This window comes from Malaclemys terrapin, chromosome 11 (assembly GCF_027887155.1).
Source record: "Malaclemys terrapin pileata isolate rMalTer1 chromosome 11, rMalTer1.hap1, whole genome shotgun sequence".
In the NCBI taxonomy this organism is placed as follows: Eukaryota; Metazoa; Chordata; order Testudines; family Emydidae; genus Malaclemys; species Malaclemys terrapin.
In genome coordinates this window covers 2,397,273-2,412,258 of record NC_071515.1, presented here as the reverse complement: position 1 = coordinate 2,412,258, position 14,986 = coordinate 2,397,273, and the positions used below count along the sequence as shown (strand labels likewise).

Below are 14,986 nucleotides of genomic sequence, written 5' to 3'. Positions count from 1 at the left end.
GAATGTTAAGACTGCTGGGTGGAAGAGAGTTAGTGGACTTTTTAAATACATTATCTCCGTATAATTTTTAGTTGTTTCAAAAGATACTTCTCTGCACTTGCTTCTATTGGATCCTTTGAATTAATGAGTTCTCCCAAATCCTACTCTTACAAGCATATGGGTAAATCTCCCAGTGTAACTATAATGTTGTTGTTGTCATACCCAATATTCTCTCTAGAAAGCACTATGTCTGGTATTGATAGCTATACCAGATAAGCATTTCTGATATTTTTAGTGTCTTCCTGGGAAATACTATATTTTGGGGACAATAATCTCTAATGAACAGTTGTGAGGAACAGTGTTGTTCATTCAGATGCTATGCCAAGGAACAGTACTGCTCTACATGTAGGTGCTTCGATGCCCCCATGTTCAGAGATGCACTAGTTTTTATGCTGTCACCATATCTCAGATCTTAACAGAGAACTTGATAAAGTATTAGTACTGGTGAGAATATGTTATGTGAATTTATTGAAAACCGTGTAGGAATTTTTTTGACATTTACAGATAGTCCCTTCATCTACGTAAATATTCTCTAAAGTGCCACACTTCTTGGTAATTTTTAGTTAGATTTCTGCAAATTGTTTTTGGTTGGTTGGCCTGGGAATCCTTTTTTTTTTTTTTTTTAACTTTTTTTTTTTTTTTTTTTTTAATGCAGGAGGAATTTGAAGCTGAAAGGAAGACTGCCTGGCGCAGCAAGGAGCAGGTGTTGATACAAGAGACAGAAAAGGCACAAGCACATTACGAAAAGGAGAAAGAGGAGTTATCAGTACAGATACAGGAAAAGACAAATATAATCATCCAGGTATGTGAAAATACTGAGGCTTAGATTTTAATCGCACTTTCCTTGTGTCCTGTTTGAACATAGCTTTCCTCTCCTCCCCCTTTCCCCATTAAGATGTATTTGTACAGAGGATACCACTTTGGTGCAGTCATTGGTTTATATTAACTAGTTTTTGAGGCATTGTTGGCTTCTTCTGTTAGCTAGTGTGTTATGAGGATAGCATTGTACCTTAGTGGGTGGAGAAAAGTTGTGATGCAGCATGGTTGTGGCTGCTAGAGGAGGGAACCTATCCAGTTACTTTCAGTGATTATTCCATTCTCCTGAGATATAATATTTTAATTTTCTGGTATTGGAAAAAAAATGTACTCGATATGTCACAAAAACAAACAATGACATGATCCCTGTGTTGAAGTTAGGGTATGAGACAAGGGAGAGGAACGGATGGACAAAGGTGACAATAATTACTCTTAAGGCATGTGCATATATTGATGATTCTGTGTGTTTGATTGCTTACCTGTCCTGCCCTTTGTTTCTTGCAGGTGAGATGGATAAGGTTTAGGAGAGGTTTGGCTGTGTCAAGGAAGATGGCTTGGCACAGAAATTTGAGGCATCAGGGGCAGCATGAAAGAAGGTGCACACACACCTGTGAGGGACAATGAAGGGGGTATCAAGGCTGATGTTTTGATATCTAAAAACACTACCTCTACTATAAACCGCCTCTCTTGGTTACAGAAACTGAACAATGATTCTCCTACATAGTAACTTTTTTGTAATGCACAAGTATTAATGTTAGTAGTATTAGATAAAAAATAAGCTACATTTGTGACTTTCTTGAAACAAAATTGAAAATTATTTCTTGAAAATTTTATGCAATTACAAGGTGCTTTGTTTACATCAAAACAGTTTAACTAATTTTAATACTGTAAATCATACTAGGCCCCTCCATCCCCATATTGTAATAATTGGTTTCAATCTTTTGTTAAACTTTAAGACAAATTCATTCTCCATAAATTGGAAAACTATCAAAATTGTCCATGCGTAAATTTAGTCTGGAAATTAGACGTTTTCTGAACAATCAAAAGAGTGAGGTTGTGGAACAGCCTCCCAAGAAGAGTAGTAGAGGCAAGAATCCTAATTGGGTTTTAGGGTGGAACTTGATAAATGTCTGAAAGGGATCGTATGCTGTGGCTGCCTATGATAGCAAAAGATTGGGCTCGATGACCTAGGAAGGTCCCTTTCAATCCCATGTTCTTATATCAGCACGGATGTTTCATGGTATAACAAATTTGTATAAAGAAAATCTTGGAAGTTACATTCATATTACAAAGTGTCCTGCTTTGAAGGCAGTTCTGTTAATGATACTGAAAGACAAAAATGGAAAGGGAGAGGGTGATGTAAAAGATCAGTACTTAGATTTAAAACAGATAAAATTAACCCCCTCGGTGCATGAGGACCCCCTATCATGACATACAAAATAATGCTCCTTTTCTAGTCAATATTTCTTACCTAACAGCCTTAAGAAAACTTCAGTTGGTCAGCTTTTAGCTGACTTCATGACTGATGCAGAAGTTCCGGTTAGATGCATGTCCTCTAACTAGCTCCTTTTTCACTGCTGACACTAGAGACATGAGACTTCCATCCTCCATGGTGGCTTGAACCACCTGTTCACGGGGATGAGGAGACGCTAGCTGCTCTAAAATTCTAAAGTTATGTAAAGGGCAGGAGGGATAGCTCAGTGGTTTGAGCATTGATCTGCTAAACCCAGGGTTGTGAGTTCAATTCTTGAGGGGGCCATTTGGGGATTTAGTTGGGGATTGGTCCTGATTTGAGCAGGGGGTTGGACTAGATGACCTCCTGAGATCCCTTTCAACCCTGATATTCTATGATTCTATGAAAGTTTTGCTAGTTGCACGGAAAGATGGATCCAAGAATGAGAGTGATTAATCTAAGGGTATATCTACACTGGCAAGTTTCTGCGCAACAAGTTATACCACTTTAATAAAAGTGCTGGAATTAAACCGCTGTTGCGTGTCCACACTGTGCTCCTTGTGACAGTGGAGCGCGTCCACATTAGCATCTCTTTCATCAGCAAAGAGAGCAGTGCATTGTGGTAGCTATCCCACTGTGCAACTGGCCGCAGGGTGCTTTGGGAAAGGTTTGCAGTGCCTCAGAGGCAGGCACAGTGTCACATGATGCAGGTTTCCCAATCCCATTGTTCCATGGGCATCCTACTACATTGCCAGCTGCTTTTCAACTGGAGGGGAGAGTGTGACAGGGAGAGAGAGAAAGAGAGGGTGGGTGGGTGGGGAGAGACAGTGTGTTTTGGAGGTCAGAGAATATGTCAGCATGCTGTCTTGAAAGTTCAGACAGCGTCAGGAAGCAACCAGCCCTGGGGAAGGGGCAGGGCAGGGCCGGATTAATCTATTGTGGGCCCAGTGCCAAACATATTTATGGGCCCCCATGGAGGCAATGGTGCATGGCATGGGGAGCTCAGTCCCCAGAGCAAGGGGCCAGGCAGAGGCAATGGGGCATGGCATGGCATGGCACGGGCGGCCCCTCTCCGCCCAGCGCAGTGCGAGGCTACTATTTACAAACCAGCAGTTGCCAGATGCACGGTGGTCCACCCGGCCCTGTGCTGCCACCATGCCCCTTCCCCTTGGGGGCGGGCTCATGCCGTGCCACACAGCCCCTTTACCCCCCTGCCCAACACCCCCTCCGGACTCCCTATGGCCAGAGCCCTGCTCCACCCCACAAATGCACAGCGCCATGCACAACACCACTCCTGCCTAGCACCCCCGTTCATAGCCCCACCACAACTGCCCAGCACCCGCCACAGAACCACCACTCTCTAGTGCCCCAACACACATTTCCCCCGCCCCCTCACAGCCCATTTCCCCCCACAAATACCCCCCCTCAGAGGCCCACTCTTCCATGTCCTGCCTCCCGGCTGTACTCACCTGATCTGCTGGGAGGCGACTGTGTCTGCTGGGCTGAGATGGCAGCGGAGCCTGGGCTGGTCCCGGGATGGGGAATCACTCCGGCGCATCGGGAATGGCACGATCAGCCAGGGCCTGCCCGGCCAGCTCCCTGAAGACGCACTTGCCTGGAGGGGCCCAGCCAAGCCCCCCACACTGTTCCCCCTGCCCCCACCTGACTGAGACTGGCCGGGCTTCTGCACCAGTCCCAGGCGGCTCAGCTCCAGGGACACAGGCGGGGCCCCACAGGTGGTGGGAAGCAGAGACTGCCTGGAGCTGGAGGTGCATTGGGGTCTGGCCAGGGGGCAGAGAGGAGCAGGGGGGTGGGACCAGGGGGCGGAGAGAAGTTCTCGGGCAGCTGGCAGGCAGGCCGGCCGAGAGGAGCAAGTGGTGGGTGGGGGGAGCAGTGCAAGCGGAGCAGGTCGGGGCCCCTTATGAGCATGGGCCTGACTCCATGGCGCCACTGGCACCATTGTAAACCCGGCACTGGGGAGGGGGAAACCCTGACATCAGCCCCTGTCTCCCTCTCCAGCTATCTTGTCTGTCTGTCTGTCTCTCTCTCGCTCTCTCTCACTCACACACACACACACACTCTCTCTCTCTGCACACCCGCACACATGCCTGCCTCTGTGCTCAGCAGCAGGCGCATTCCCCATTAATGGTTGGCTTTGTGTCCCAGAGCAGACTGGCACAGCATGCAGGGCTGTCAGAAATGGAGCTTTGAAAGGGAGGGGCGCATGTCTCCAGGGCAGCCAAGTTCAAACCAATGAGCAGAGTGGCCACTTGAGGGATTATGGGACACTTCAGGAGGCCAATTGAATGCTTTCTACACTGTAATGTGTTTACCCTGCCAATACAGCGCTGGAGCCTCTGCTCTTTTGACTCTCCTGGAGGTGCTTTTTTTGCAACGCTGCAACTGAGGAGTTTTTGTACACTAAGTGGCTTGGCAGTGTGTACACCTCAGGAGTTACACCGGAGAGGCTGCTTTACTGCGCAGTAATTGCCAGTGTAGACAAGGCCTAATTTAGCTGGTTTGGAAAGCTCTTGCAGATCAGAAATCTTGGTAGAATCAAGATTCCCTCCAGGCTGTAGGATGGGCAGTGACAGACTGTCAAGGCTGTGTGTCTTAGGGCTTGTCTACACTGGCACTTTACAGGGCTGCAACTTTTGCTCAGGGGTGTGAAAAAACACCCCCCTGACCGCAGCAAGTTTCAGCGCTGTTATGTGCCAGGGTAAACCGTGTACCAGCACGGGGAGCCACGCCTGTCATGGAGGGTTTTGTTAAGAGCGCTGGGAGAGCTCTCCTCCAGCGCTCTGCCGTGACTACACAAACCATGTTAAAGTGTTGCCAGTGTAGACTAGCCCTTAAGCAGGAAATGTAGAAACAGCAAATGAATTAAAATGAGCTGTTTTTCGTACTTAGAATAAATTAAAAGTGAAGGTGAGTTGTCAGGGTTGGAAATGAAAGGGAGTGAAGTATCAGTTTAGTTGTGGTGCTCCCTTCTAATAATTCAGGAGAATCCCAGAGTTTATTTTAATGTTGTTGGCCAATATTTAATGCAAATGCTCAAAATGTAGAATTGTTACATCAAAACTATTCCTCAGTGAAACTTCATTTTCTGTTTAGTAGAAAAACTGGAAATTGGGAATAGTAACTTCAAGAAGAGCACATTATTTTGTGCTCTTCATACAGTGTTTAATGAATAACGGCAGAAAATTGGCAGGGAAATGGAATGCTTTTTACCCTGGTCTCTCCTTTTCCCTCTTCAAAGAAAAAGTATAGTTAAATACTTGCTTTGTGTTGAGGCAAAAGTTGTTGCCATAGTAATGGTTTGTTCGGGTGATCAGGTGTAACGTTATTGATGTAAATGTGCTTGATAGCTGCCGGCAGTTAAAGCACTATTCGCTTTTAAAAGAGCAGCATATTGAAGTCAACACAAAAATGAGAGCAGAGAATAAAGGATGTTTTCTGGACAAAAAGGGTTTATTGGGATAAAGAATGGAGAAACATTGGTTGGGATGTGATCTTATTGAGTCCATTCACTGTTGAAGTTTGTGTGCTGCACTGTAGCAAATTCTGCCAGAGCACTGCTTTCTATCCTTCAGACTTGAATGGAGAAAGTTAATGCAAAACAAACTGAAGTGTCATTAAGAGCTTATATAACTTGCCAGCATTACTTGAATGTACTGAGACTATGGATGCAGATTTAACAGCGACTTTAAGCAAAACTATACTAGAAAGAGAGAAAAACAATTTTAACTGCCGTTCTGTTTTAGTCTTTCTCATGTCCTCCAACTCTTGTGGTATTAGAATCCATTATAAATGGAATGCAGTCTCCAGAGCTGTTTGTGATTTCTCTGTATTGTAGATGAGATTTCATAATAAGATAACTGAATAAAGCTCTAGTAGTTTGGTAAAAATGACTGGCCTTTTATCCCTTGCCTTGTTGTTCCATTTCCCACAGCTGGAAAAGAAAGTGGAGTCTTTAAATCAAAAGTTGGAGGAGACTAACTCTGAGCTAGAGACCCTGCTACAGCGACGAGACAGAGAAAATCAAGAAGGAGAGTACCTGGTAGCTATGTTGAGATCTGATATCGAACTGTCCCAGAATGAAAGGTTAGTTCATTTTGGGATATATAGTGTTCAATGTCGTATATCTGTTTTTTTTTTTTTTCCTTCTGTAAACGAAAAAGTAACTAAGCCAAATTAAATGTATAGGAAGGTGACGGTGTTTTCGCTATCTTTGAAGCATATCCAAGTTACTGTTAGTCTTTACTTTACATGCTAAAAATCTAGGACACCTTAAAAATGAACATTACCATTCTGATACCCACTTCACTAACTGTGGTATCTGTTTATTATCTGAAATAGGTATAAAAATTAGCTCAGAGTTTGAAAAGAAAGGTGAAGGCTTTTTTGGGATCAGATGGAAGAGCAGGGTAGATTCTTTCTTTCTGTTTTCAGTTTACCTCTGGGTACATTAGAATCTCTTTAGGAAACAATTGGAACTGAGTAGTTATTGAAAGTAGACACTGTAGTGAAGAAATCATATTGATGATTGGAATAAGAGTAATGTGTAGTCTTTATCTCATGGTAGGCAAACTTTGGAAAAACTCTGTATAGTGCATGGGGGTGGGGTCCAGATGTAGGGGTTGAGCTTCAGTGGGGTGGGGTTTGGGTATGGAGGAGTAGGGAGGTTCTGGTTGTATGGGATGAGGCTTTGCGGGGGTGTCTGGGTATGGGAGGTCCAGATGCACGGGGGTTGGGCGTACAGTGACCCCCTCCCCCTGCAGCTGAGGAGTGATGGGGGCAGGAAGCAGGGGAGGATGCTGAGTTTCCTGCAGCTGGGAGAGGTTTCTGGAGGTGGGTCTGGCACAGCCCCAGCTCCTCCTTGTAGGAGAAGAGGAAGTCTCGTCCACTCCTGCCTCCAGCCCAGCTGGGACTAGCCGATGATATCCTGGCTCAGAGTAGGAGCCACTGCCCGGGGTGTCCTCTGCCCTGCGGTGATTTACCTGTCTGCCAGCTGCTCCGGGTGCTTGAAATGATGTACCTGCGCAGGTAGGGAGTGGTGCGTGACTGTTCTTGCAGGGTTCCTTTGCTTCCTTGTCAGAAAGTCATTTTTCTGTGGGGGACATGAATTCTGCACGTGCACAGTGGCGCAGAATTCCCCCCAGAGTATTAGTAGTGTGGTGTGTGTGCGAGGTGTGGTTTTTTTGTTTTTGTTTTGTTTTGTTTTTTTGTTTAAGTGACCTCTGAGTGAGGAGAGGGAGATCAGTTGGTGCAAAAACAAAGGAAAGGAGATCCAGGTGCATGGAATGGAATTGAATGAAAGGTGCAAAGACGAGAGTGGGATAAAGATACAAAAAGATTTTCAGGAAGTGAACATGTTGAAGTATAGAAAGCAGAATTGGGAGTAGGAAGAAATGGGAGAGACAAAAGTGGAATCGTGCCATGCCATAAAGATGAGAAGCTTGAATATAATATGGAAAACAAGGGGAAGCCATTGGAACAGTTTGAAGGCTGGAGAAAGTGGTCAGCGTTGTAAGAATAAAGTTAATTTTTGCAATCTCATTTCTTCAGAGGTTAGAATTAAGCTAGGCATCACGAAGGCCAGTCATGAGAAGGGTGCATTAGTCAAGGGTGACCAAGGATGGAGAAGGAAAGCATGATTTTTAAGAGTGTAGAGTAAAAAGCAAGAATTTACTTAAAACTGAATGTGGTTCAGGAGAGGGCTGAGTACTACAGGCTCACAAGCTCTGTGCTGTAAGCTGGGGACAGTGATGGAGAGAGGAGAAGGCGGCCTGTTAATTTTTCACTGTGTGTGAGAGGGCAGTGGTCCATCCAGGAAACCACGTTTGGAAATATAATATTTCAGTGTGGATGGGAGATCAGGAGGGAAGAGGTAGATGTCAGTCATTTGCATAGACATGGTAGCTGAAATTGTGGGAGCAGATGAGCTCCTCAGAGTGAGAATTGAAAGTAACCAGGGCAGAACTCTGGGGACAAGACAGAGAGCAGAAGAGGAAATGGATTTGATTGGCATGTATTTTCCAGAGCTAAAGAATTATTACGCAGGATAGGCTTTAACACCACACACTAGTGAGAACGCAAATTATTGCCATTACTTTATGGAAAGAATTTTCATCATCGTTGTAAAGTTCTTTTGTGTGGAGAAGCTTAGCAAACATCCAGATGTCTCCTACCTTCATTCATACATAACTATTCAGTTAAAAATGATGGCATGAAACCTTCAATTAATTTGCAATACTTATCTAATATTTATGAATGGTATAAGAAGCTTGTAATAACAAATCAATATTTTACAGATGTTTTTGTTATTGGGAGACAGCAATTGTTTGGGATTCTGATAGAGCAGGGGTAGGCAACCTACGGCACATGTGCCAAAGGCGGCACGCGAGCTGATTTTCAGTGGCACTCACACTGCCCGGGTCCTGGCCACCGGTCCGGGGGGTTCTGCATTTTAATTTAATTTTAAATGAAGCTTCTTAAACATTTTAAAAACCTATTTACTTTATATACAACAATAGTTTAGTTATATCTTATAGACTTATAGAAAGAGACCTTCTAAAAATGTTAACATTTATTACTGGCACACAAAACCTTAAATTAGAGTGCAAAAATGAAGACTCGGCACACCACTTCTGAAAGGTTGCTGACCCCTGTGATAGAGCAATGAAGAGACAAGGTCTCAAGGTCTAATCAACAATGTCTAATTTAACAATTAATCCTTCATTTGTTCGGGGAATTTAGTAGTGAAAATAGCTGCAAAGTGGCATCCTTACTAGAAGAGGCATTTAAATATTGATAACCTGCTGTGTCACAGAATCTCTCAAACCTCCAGAGAGGTTTTGAATTTTTAAAAGTGTTATCAATATTTAAGTACCTCTTCTAGTTGAACTATCCTGTACTTTGCACTGTATGGTATTTCTGTTCTAGGAAAAAACTTCAGGAATCTTATCAGCAAGTTTTGAAATTATTTGTGGAAATGGTAAAGGCCACTATCGCCACAGAAGACCTTATCTGTAAGAAAGTTGGTCTCTGTCTCGATGACAGTCTAGCATCTGGAGACTCTAGAGAAAGCCGCAGCATGATGGAAGAAGTGGGATTCATACAGCATTTCAAAGCCAGAGAGAAGCATGACCTAGAAAAAAGTGAGTATCAGTCTGGGCATAGTTATTTTTTTTAAGATACGGTTAATATCATATCACACAGCCAGGGCTGTCTGCATGGATATTTATTATTACAGTGTTCTCCACGTCCACCCAATGGGGTTTTCCAGAGTTCTGATAGACTGTCAATATCCAGCTTTAATCCTCTTGCTTTAATCCTCTTGACCATGAAAATGCTGTACTGAGGCAAAGATAGTTCCATTGTGTGTTCATCAAAACCATTATAATGTGCCCTTTCTCTATCATAGCATTGGGAGCCTGAACTGGAATAATGAAAGGCTGGGGAGCTCTTGGACTTTGTAGCAATTATGTGTAGGCCACAGGGCCTCCTGTTATATCTTAAAAGATTTGTCATATCTAACTGGGCAACATTCATCTAGGTATAACTATTCTCTTCAAACATCTCAAAGTAGTTTCATAGCTTCAAAAATATGTCCAAATCTGATGAAGAGGTATGTCAGTTTTTAAGTATTAAAGAACGTCTTTATGTTGAGATGTTTTCCATTAATTACCGTATATACTGGTTCATAAGCTGAATATTTTTGGTAAAAAAAGTGACACATCAAAGAGCAGGGATCGGCTTATAAACGGGTCTACACCAAAATTTGATGATTTTAAACTCTATGGAATCACTGAATTGAATAATTAATACATTGTCGTTTTGTTTACCTGGAGTGTCTGCAGGCATGGAGCCCCTCAGCCTCCTGTGGCCGCGGTTCGCCATTCCCTGCCAATGGGAGCTGCGGGAAGTAGCATGGCACTTCCCGCAGCTCCCATTGGCTGGGAACTGCAAACTGCGGCCACTGGGAGCTGAGCGGCTCCGTACCTGTGAACGCTCCTGGTAAACAAAACGTCCCGACCCGCCAGCAGCTTACCCTGACAGGCTGGGAGCCAAAGTTTTCCAACCTCTGAAATATAGGGTTGGCTTATGAAAGGGTCATACAGTTTTTGCTATTTTTACTTCTCCGTCTTGTGGGGTCGGCTTATAACGAACGGGCTAATGAACGAGTATATAAGGTAAACATTGCTCAGTCCCAAGCAATGTCACTGTTACATTTGCATATGATCATGTCAGTCAGTTGTGTAACGAGTAGCTGTTTCTGGAATAATTTTTTGTAATAGTTTTTTCTAATTCATTTTATTCTTTTGGTAGGTGACCTGCTGGATGAAACTCTCACAGAACACAACCAGGTGTCTGCAGTGACCGATGAAGGATCTGAGCTGAGCCAGCACTTATGTGAGAGTGTTTTTGCAAGCCCAGACCTGGCACTTGAGAACGAAGAGATGATCCTGAAAATCTGTCGCCGTTTGCGCACTGCTGTGGAGAAACTTCTAGAGCTGGTTACAGAATCAACTAAACAAGTAAAACTAGATCTCAGCCTTTAGCTACATATTGGCATAAACAATTGGGGTCTAATCCTGTGACATGCTGAGACCCTTGGGCATTAAGGCATTCAGCATTTTGTAGGATTGGATTCTTGGGGAAGTGCATGAAAAGCTATGTACGCAGCTCACATTTCCAATAAGAAATCTGTACACATCTTCCTACTTGCTGCATTGAAGGTTCTGCCCTCATTACCTATAAGAACTGTTCTGGTAATGTCTGTTAGTATGTGTAGTAGAACCTCAGAGTTACTAACACCAAAGTTATGAACTGACTGGTCAACAGCACACCCCATTTGGAACCGGAAGTATGCAATCAGGCAGCGGAAACAACAACAAAAAAAAAGCAGCACTGTACAGAACAATATTGTGTTAAACATAAACTAAAAAAATAAAGAGAAAGTTTAAAAAAAAAGATTTGACAGGGTAAGAAACAGTTTCTGTGCTTGCTTCATTTAAATTAAGATGCGTTTTTTTTTCTGCCTAGTAAAGTTCCAAAGCATTAAGTCAGTGTTCAGTTGTAAACCTTTGAAAAATCAACCATTATGTTTTGTTTAGAGTTACGAACAACCTCCATTCCCGAGGTGTTCGTTATTCTGAGGTTCTGCTGTATTTTGGACCTGAATTAGATTACATGCCATCTGTATTTTATGGGGTGCTTGTAATAATGAAACAAGATGTTTGTTGTCATGGCAAGGTTTAAACTGGAACTTTACCCACCAGTTTAATAGATATGTATTCAGCTTCCTTGTTGGAGAGCAGAATTAGAATTTTCAGGTTGCCTGTAGTGAAGCAAAGGGCAGAGGAGGGCTTTCAGACCCCTCTGAAGCGATCTTCCTACACAAAACGGTGATGACTGATCCTGGAGGGGGCCACTTCTACTGAGGAAAACTGTCATGACAGAGGCTTCTTAGGAAAGGGGTAAAAGGGCAATAATGAAGGATCCTAACCCCACATACTTGCAAATATACTTTGCATGGCTTACATACTGTAAAATGGGGTGGAAGACTTTTACAATTAGGGTTACCATACGTCCGGTTTTTCCCGGACATGTCCGGCTTTTCGGCAATCAAACCCCCGTCCGGGGGGAATTGCCAAAAAGCCAAACATGTCTGGGAAAATGCTGGCCGGGCACTTCCCCTCCCGCGGCGGCTCTGCTCCTCCCCGACTCTTCGGCTCTGTTTAAGAGCCGGGCTGCCCCAGCGCTACCGGCTTCAGGCAGCCCCCATGCCTCCGGACCCTGCGCCACCGGAGCCCGGGAGGGGAAGTGCCCGGCTGGGGCGCAGGGTCCGGAGGCAAGGGGGCTGCCCGAAGCCCAAGCGCTACCGGCTTCACAGTTTGCCAGGCAGCCTCCAGACCCTGTGCCCCCGGCTGGGCGCTTCCCCTCCCGGGCTCCAGCTGCGCTGGGGAAGCGCTGGCCGGGGGCGCAGGGTCTGGGGGCTGCCCGGCAAACCGTGAAGCCGGTAGCACTCGGGCAGCCCTTTCCGCGTGGCTGGGAGTGGGAGGGAGGAGGGGGCGGAGTTAGGGCAGGGAAGGGGCAGAGTTGGGGCAGGGCTGGGGGTGGGAAATTGAGTTAAGCACTGCAAGGAGAAAGATCCATCGTGTGTTTCACAATATTGTGAATCTCTGTAACTCTAAAGAGAAACTTTTGACTCCACTGGGAGCCAGTAGCAAAATTACCTTTGACTTCAGTGAGATTGAGCCATAAAACCCATTTTTAAAGTCCTGCATTATGCGGTGAGGTAGTTGTTTGAAAAGATCTACCGTATATACTTGATCATAAGCCGGTTCTTTTTTTTAAGCCGACCCGCCCAAGATGGATAAGTAAAAATGGAAAATTTTTATAACCCGTTCATAAGCTGACCCTATAATTCAGGGGTCAGCAAACTTTGGCTCCTGGGCCATCAGGATAAGCCGCTGGTGGGCCGAGATGGTTTGTTTATCTCGCGCATCCGCAGGCATGGAGGTAAACCTAAATAAACAAAGTGTCCCGGCGCGCCAGCTGCTTACCCTGATGGGCTGGGACTGCAACTGGTGGGGAAATTTTGGGGGGGGGGGGAGAGAAGCTGGGAGTCGGGGGAGTAACCCCTGTGATCACCCCGCACATGACCCCGCACATGACCCCACCCCTAGCCCAGGACCCCCACACTCTCCCCATCCTATCCCTTCCCACCTTATCTGGGGAGGGCCAGGGGAGGATGTCTCTGGCCTGGCTGGAGCTGCTCCAGCAGGCTGGGCGGTGTGGCTGCAGCCTGCTCCAGCAGTGTGGCCACAGTCTGCTCTGGGGGGTGGGGCTGAGCGGCAGGGCTGCAGCTTGCCAGCCCTAGAGCTGCAGCTGCTTCGGAGGCTGGGGGGAGAGCAGCATGGCCAGAAGTGGAGAGACCCTGACCCCGCCTCTTCCCTTCCTGGCCAACCCTCTGTGGAGAAAGAAGTGGTTCGGGACTATTTAGAAAAACTGGACGTGCACAAGTCCATGGGGCCGGATGCGCTGCATCCGAGGGTGCTAAAGGAGTTGGCGGGTGAGATTGCAGAGCCATTAGCCATTATTTTTGAAAACTCATGGCGATCGGGGGAGGTCCCAGATGACTGGAAAAAGGCTAATGTAGTGCCCATCTTTAAAAAAGGGAAGAAGGAGGATCCGGAGAACTACAGGCCAGTCAGCCTCACCTCAGTCCCTGGAAAAATCATGGAGCAGGTCCTCAAGGAATCAATTATGAAACATTTAGAGGAGAGGAAAGTGATCAGGAACAGTCAGCATGGATTCACGAAGGGGAAGTCGTGCCTGACTAACCTAATTGCCTTCTATGATGAGATAACTGGCTCTGTGGATGAGGGGAAAGCAGTGGATGTGTTATTTCTTGACTTTAGCAAAGCTTTTGATACTGTCTCCCACAGTATTCTTGCCACCAAGTTAAAGAAGTATGGGCTGGATGAATGGACTGTAAGGTGGATAGAAAGCTGGCTAGATCGTCGGGCTCAACGGGTAGTGATCAATGGCTCCATGTCTAGTTGGCAGCCGGTTTCAAGTGGAGTGCCCCAAGGGTCGGTCCTGGGGCCGGTTTTGTTTAATATCTTATTAATGATCTGGAGGATGGTGTGGACTGCACTCTCAGCAAGTTTGCAGATGACACTAAACTAGGAGGCGTGGTAGATACACTAGAGGGTAGGGATCGGATACAGAGGGACCTAGACAAATTAGAGGATTGGGCAGAAAAAAACCTGATGAGGTTCAACAAGGACAAGTGCAGAGTCCTGCACTTAGGACGGAAGAATCCCATGCACTGCTACAGACTAGGGACCGAATGGCTAGGTAGCAGTTCTGCTGAAAAGGACCTAGGGGTCACAGTGGACGAGAAGCTGGATATGAGTCAACAGTGTGCTCTTGTTGCCAAGAAGGCTAACGGCATTTTGGGCTGTATAAGTAGGGGCATTGCCAGCAGATCGAGGAACGTGATCGTTCCCCTTTATTCGACATTGGTGAGGCCTCATCTGGAATACTGTGTCCAGTTTTGGTCCCCACACTACAAGAAGGATGTGGAAAAATTGGAAAGAGTCCAGCGGAGGGCAACAAAAATGATTAGGGGTCTGGAGCACATGACTTATGAGGAGAGGCTGAGAGAACTGGGATTGTTTAGTCTCCAGAAGAGAAGAATGAGGGGGGATTTGATAGCAGCCTTCAACTACCTGAAGGGGGGTTCCAAAGAGGATGGAGCTCGGCTGTTCTCAGTGGTGGCAGATGACAGAACAAGGAGCAATGGTCTCAAGTTGCAGTGGGGGAGGTCCAGGTTGGATATCAGGAAAAACTATTTCACTAGGAGGGTGGTGAAACACTGGAATGCGTTACCTAGGGAGGTGGTGGAGTCTCCTTCCTTGGAGGTTTTTAAGGCCCGGCTTGACAAAGCCCTGGCTGGGATGATTTAGCTGGGAATTGGTCCTGCTTTGAGCAGGGGGTTGGACTAGATGACCTCTTGAGGTCCCTTCCAACTCTGATATTCTATGATTCTATGATTCTTCCGGCTTTGCTGGCTGTGGTGCCTCTCCTTGCTCCCTCTGTTGGGGGGAGGGGCTGTGTCCCACCTCTCCTTCTCTGTACCCGTTCATAAGCCGACCCCCTTCT

The 14,986-nt window shown here is 45.8% G+C and overlaps 1 protein-coding gene across 5 annotated transcripts in view; it reads left to right on the top strand.

Annotated features, from left to right (window-relative positions):
- The window catches only part of PCNT (pericentrin), a 230,759-nt gene that overhangs the window by 108,585 nt on the left and 107,188 nt on the right, over positions 1-14,986 (top strand). For all 5 annotated transcript variants that reach the window (XM_054043682.1, XM_054043685.1, XM_054043684.1 and 2 more), the window contains 4 exons: positions 695-841; positions 6,261-6,412; positions 9,254-9,468; positions 10,640-10,848. In XM_054043682.1, the coding sequence (XP_053899657.1) occupies positions 695-841; positions 6,261-6,412; positions 9,254-9,468; positions 10,640-10,848 (723 nt within the window). The remainder of the gene's footprint in view (positions 1-694; positions 842-6,260; positions 6,413-9,253; positions 9,469-10,639; positions 10,849-14,986) is intronic.